This window comes from Penaeus chinensis, chromosome 29 (assembly GCF_019202785.1).
Source record: "Penaeus chinensis breed Huanghai No. 1 chromosome 29, ASM1920278v2, whole genome shotgun sequence".
Taxonomy (NCBI): Eukaryota; Metazoa; Arthropoda; class Malacostraca; order Decapoda; family Penaeidae; genus Penaeus; species Penaeus chinensis.
This window is the reverse complement of record NC_061847.1, coordinates 5609495-5614494: the sequence shown is the minus strand read 5'-3', so window position 1 is coordinate 5614494 and position 5000 is coordinate 5609495. Positions and strand designations below refer to the sequence as shown.

Genomic DNA, 5000 nt, shown 5'->3' with positions numbered 1-5000 from the left:
CCTCAACAACGGCAGCAAAAAGACCGTCAAGAACATCAAGTGCTCGATCATCCAGCACGTTGAGGTCACCATGACCAACAACCAGTTCTCGCGCGAGGTAAGCGGTCGCTCCTACAAGATAAGGGCTTATGTATATTCACTCCTTCGCAAACTGGAAGTTGATATACAAATTTAAGTATGCATAATTGCACATAGTATCTTCTTTTGGTTATCGAAGCCCTGTTGCATCTTCCTGTAGGTGGCATCTCTGGAGTCGAAGGAGGGCTGCCCCGTTACCCCGGGCTGCAACCTCCAGAAGACTTTCAACATGACGCCTCTTGCTTCTTCCAACAAGAGCAAGGCTGGCATTGCTCTCGACGGCAAGCTGAAGGTAAAAGCATATGTCTGCTGGGTACTCCAATATTTTCCTTTTCCTAGTGTCATGTCATTTCCCAGCCGGTTCCATGCAAAACGCTTTCCATGGGTTCTGATATAAATGTCGAATCTCTCTAATCACCGATTACCCTCTAGGACACGGACGCCAACCTGGCCTCCTCCACCGTCGTGGCCGCAGGCAAGAACGTCAACGACGCCTGCGGTATCATCGTGTCCTACTCCATGCGCGTCAAGCTCAACTGCGGAGCTATCGGCGGCGACCTGACTGCCGACCTGCCCTTCAAGCTCATGCATCCCGTGCCTGGTGAGTAGGATATTCGCTCTCCCTTTCCGGAGTCAATGCAAATTTCTCTTCTTAATTCATATATATTTTTCAAAAAATGCTACCTTACATCTGATGTTACGTAATCTTAATGTTCGTCTGATATTTGTTTTTATCTTAATGTTTCCTATGTGTGTGCAGGTGGCTCAACCAAGGCTCCGGCTGACACCACCTACACCGGCGGCGAGGACCTGGAGTTCGAGGACTTCGCTCGCCTCCGCCGCGGCATGTCCGTCGACCAGAACTAGATGACGGTCGCCTCATCACGCATATGTAATACAAAGTATATGAGTAATGCCCCGAGGTATAGATCAATAGATATTGTATTCTGTGAATCAGTTCACGTGCATATGCATAGAGAAAGAAAGAAAAATAATACATAACACAATAGTGTAGTATGAAGACCGTCTTATTAATTTCCTCTCTAAAACTTATATTTAAGACAAAATTAATGATTCTTTAGATATACCTAAAATAATACTGGTCGATGATACCAAATGATACAGCCACTTCGTATTAAGCATCATTATGATGGTAAATACTGGGTAACTCAAACTTAAATCAACACACACACACACACACACATACACATCTATATATACATATACACACAAACACAACACACGACCATGCACACGCGCACACACAAACACAAATATATATATATATATATATATATATATATATATATATATAAATATATGAATACATATATATATATATATATATATATATATATATATATATATATATAAGGAGAGAGAGAGCAATAATATAATGATACTAATTTAGTTTAATCCCATTTCCTACAATAGTTATTCTTGATGTTACAGGCTATCTGTTTACTTTGCTTCTAAATTACTTCCTGGTGTGTAAGGAATGACTGGGGTTACATCCACTGGCAGCGTGGGATTTGATTGTGAATCAGCAAGATTGTTAAATGAGAACGCTACCTCTGCATCACACACACACACACACACACACACACACACACACACACACACATACATACATATACAGAGGGGGAGAGAGAGAGAGAGAGAGAGAGAGAGAGAGAGAGAGAGAGAGAGAGAGAGAGAGAGAGAGAGAGAGAGAGAGAGAGAGAGAGAGAGAGAGAAAGAGAGAGAAAGAGAGAGAAAGAGAGAGAAAGAGAGAGAAAGAGAGAGGGAGGGGGGGAGAAAGAGTGTGTTATGTATGTATGTTTATAAATAAATAATATATATATATATATGTGTGTGTGTGTGTGTGTGTGTGTGTGTGTGTGTGTGTGTGTGCACATACACACTAAGGTGTGTGTGTGTCTGTGTGTGTGTGTGCACATACACACTAAGGTGTGTGTGTGTGTGTGTGTGTGTGTGTGTGTGTGTGTGTGTGTGTGTGTGTGTGTGTGTGTGTGTGTGTACGTGTGTGTGTGTGTGTGTAAGAGTTTGCACCTAATTGAATTTCAAACCACCAGCAACGAGTAAGTCGCTTGGGAAAATCTTCATGATTCTCTATTTGGGAGCAGGAACGAATGGTGAATAATAGCATACAGAGAAACACCATACAGCTATATAGACGTGAATAAAACAGAGCTCTCACCCATAACAGACGGATATATCGAAGAAGACATCAACCTTCTTCTAAGGCCACTAACAACAACAACAGCGCGTACGTTCGTATCTGCGCGTGAACAGATGTTGTATATATATATATATATATATATATATATATATATATATATATATATATATATATATATACTCTAATCATGATTCAAACTTTTGCGTGTTAAGAATTCATGTTGATTTTTTAAAATTTTATCTAGAGTTTGCTACTGCGCTGTGTGTTATGTGCTGTAAATACATTACATGATTTTTTTGCCTTGTAGCGTCTGACCATAAAGCATAGCGGTCAGTTTGAGACATCTCTCAAAAAGCGATTTTCCCGCTAGATCTAGAGTTTTTCAGTTATGATCTAGCGAATTTACTTTATGTGTAGAGATTTGTCAAGTCATTTTTAAGCGGGAGAGCGGTTTTTAAAGCATAGCGGTTTGGTGGAAATATCAATGCGAACAAACAATCGTTCTCCAACTGAGAATAATGAGGCCGTTTCTGGGTGGTAACGAGGCAGTGTTCAAATGTAACAGTTGTTTTTCGTAAATTGATGGATATATTGATTAATTAAAAACTGACGAACTAAGTGAATTAATAAATAATGATGATAGGTGAATGATAATGATAGTCCATTTAAAATAGCAGAGTACAAATGTTTTTGCATTAAGAAAGGGTAAAAACCTAGAAGTGGATTATCATTATCAGAATGAAGAGGTGGCTATTATGCCAAACTGAAGAGGGAATTTCCCGTTTTCACACAGAAAGCACTTGCTATGGCTGTCCCTCCTGTCGCAGCTTACCGGGGCGAGGCTACCTTCTTCGATTCTGATCGTCACCTGGATATGCTATTCAAGGGTAAACAATACGAAACTCCCCATTAATAATGCAGCATTTGTGTTTATTTTTCCTTTTATTACCATATAAACAATGCATTGATTTCAATTTGTAGTAAAATGAACATTTCTTTTATTTATCTATCATTATTATTGTTCTAAATTCTTAATTTCGTAAGAGAAATACATTTACTCTTTATCTATCTATCCTATTTTGTTTTATTTATTTATTTATTTATGTTTAATTAAGCATACCAATATATTTCTTTCCTTAACTTCACATAGCTGACGACGAATGGAGTTTGGGTTATGGTGATCTGTCACAACACTTGTCAGGGATAACGATACAAAAATTCCCGGCGACGAGAGACCTTAAGCCTTGTGAGAAAAAATCGTGTATAGATTACTAGTCCATGGGCGTCTATATTCGTATTTAGCAAAACTTGTGCATCACGGTATTCTTAGTGATAGACTACAGTGCTTGGTAAACCGTGCCGGCTTTAGTTATATTTATGGGCGTTCAAATGTCAGATACTCGTTGAAATAATGCCGTCAAACCTGGCTACACAACGCATTTTAAGGTAGTAACAAATTTAGTGTTAACTGACATCTATTTAACATACAGTTTTTCATGCCAGCTCGGATGCGTCCTTTCCTCCTGGCTGTGACGCAGCTCTCCCCTCCGGACAAGAAAGGTAAATTCTTGAGGTCAGAGGGTTTAGCATGAAGAAACTGTGCAGGGGGGGGGGGAGCGGTGACCCACATAGATAAATGCCATTAGGATAAGGGATCTTAAGGCGGAGCCTCTATAGGGAAGAGCCTCTAGTTAGCGGGTTCTCTGGTGGAGCCCCCAATAGGTAAATGCTCCAAGTGGTAGGGTGTTCGGTGCCCCCGATAGGATATTGAATAAGGCTGCTTGATTAAGGCGCTTTCCATAGAAGACAAGGGGGTAATTGGATGGCGAAGTGCATTTCCGTAGATTTTAACGGAAGCTTTTCGGACCGTAGACCGTCGGCTGGATAAATCTAATTACCTGCCAATTACCTGCTATCTCTCATTACTGTGGATAATTACAAGTGCATTAAAATCCAGTTTGGTATAAGAAAATATAGCACAGATGAACTAATGACAAATATAGCTTAAAAATTTCATGAAACATCAATGTCCACCATGGTGTGAAGCTTAAGAATACAATGGTTACTCATAAAGTATTAAACGTTTTCTTTGTTATTACCAAGGGTACAGAAAATGGTTCTTTGATTAAGCCCTGCAGGAAAAAAAAAAAAAAAAGAGTAGTTTATGTTATATATTCTTCGTAAGAGGAAATGACTAATAACCAAGCAATCACGCAAAACAAAAGGAGAGTTTTCATCTTCACTTCAGTTAGCTTAAGCAACTCCTATGATTGTCTCTGAGGGTCTGCGTAAATGTATACATATGTATGCAGTACACATTTCTCTGTCTATCTAATTATGTATCTACCTATCTATTTATAGATCTGTTTGTCTATCTATATATGTATATGTATTCTACTACCTAACTACCCATCTATCTCTCTATCTATTTATAAATCTTTACATATATAGATATACTGTAAATATATATCTCTCTCTATTAAATATATATATATATTTATATATATACACAAATGTATATATACACACACAGACACACACAAACACACACACACATACACACACGAACACACACACACACACACACACACACACACACACACACACACACACACACACACACACACACACACACATATATATATATATATATATATATAATATATATATATATAATATATATATATATATATATATATATATATATGTGTGTGTGTGTGTGTGTGTGTGTGTTTATGTG

At 38.3% G+C, this 5000-nt stretch overlaps 1 protein-coding gene across 2 annotated transcripts in view; it reads left to right on the top strand.

Moving 5' to 3' along the window:
- Positions 1 to 3163, top strand: part of LOC125040836 (arrestin homolog) — a 4418-nt gene extending 1255 nt beyond the window's left edge. Inside the window, exons 4-8 of one of the 2 annotated variants that reach the window (XM_047635589.1) lie at positions 1 to 97; positions 239 to 370; positions 511 to 679; positions 839 to 970; positions 3054 to 3163. The exon at positions 1 to 97 is cut by the window's left edge and continues 251 nt beyond it. In XM_047635589.1, the coding sequence (XP_047491545.1) occupies positions 1 to 97; positions 239 to 370; positions 511 to 679; positions 839 to 945 (505 nt within the window). In that variant the 3' untranslated portion in view covers positions 946 to 970; positions 3054 to 3163. Of the gene's footprint in view, positions 98 to 238; positions 371 to 510; positions 680 to 838; positions 1100 to 3053 lie in introns of those variants that run through there. The other variant, XM_047635588.1, reaches the window with a different exon arrangement.
- Positions 3164 to 5000: the final 1837 nt, after the last annotated feature.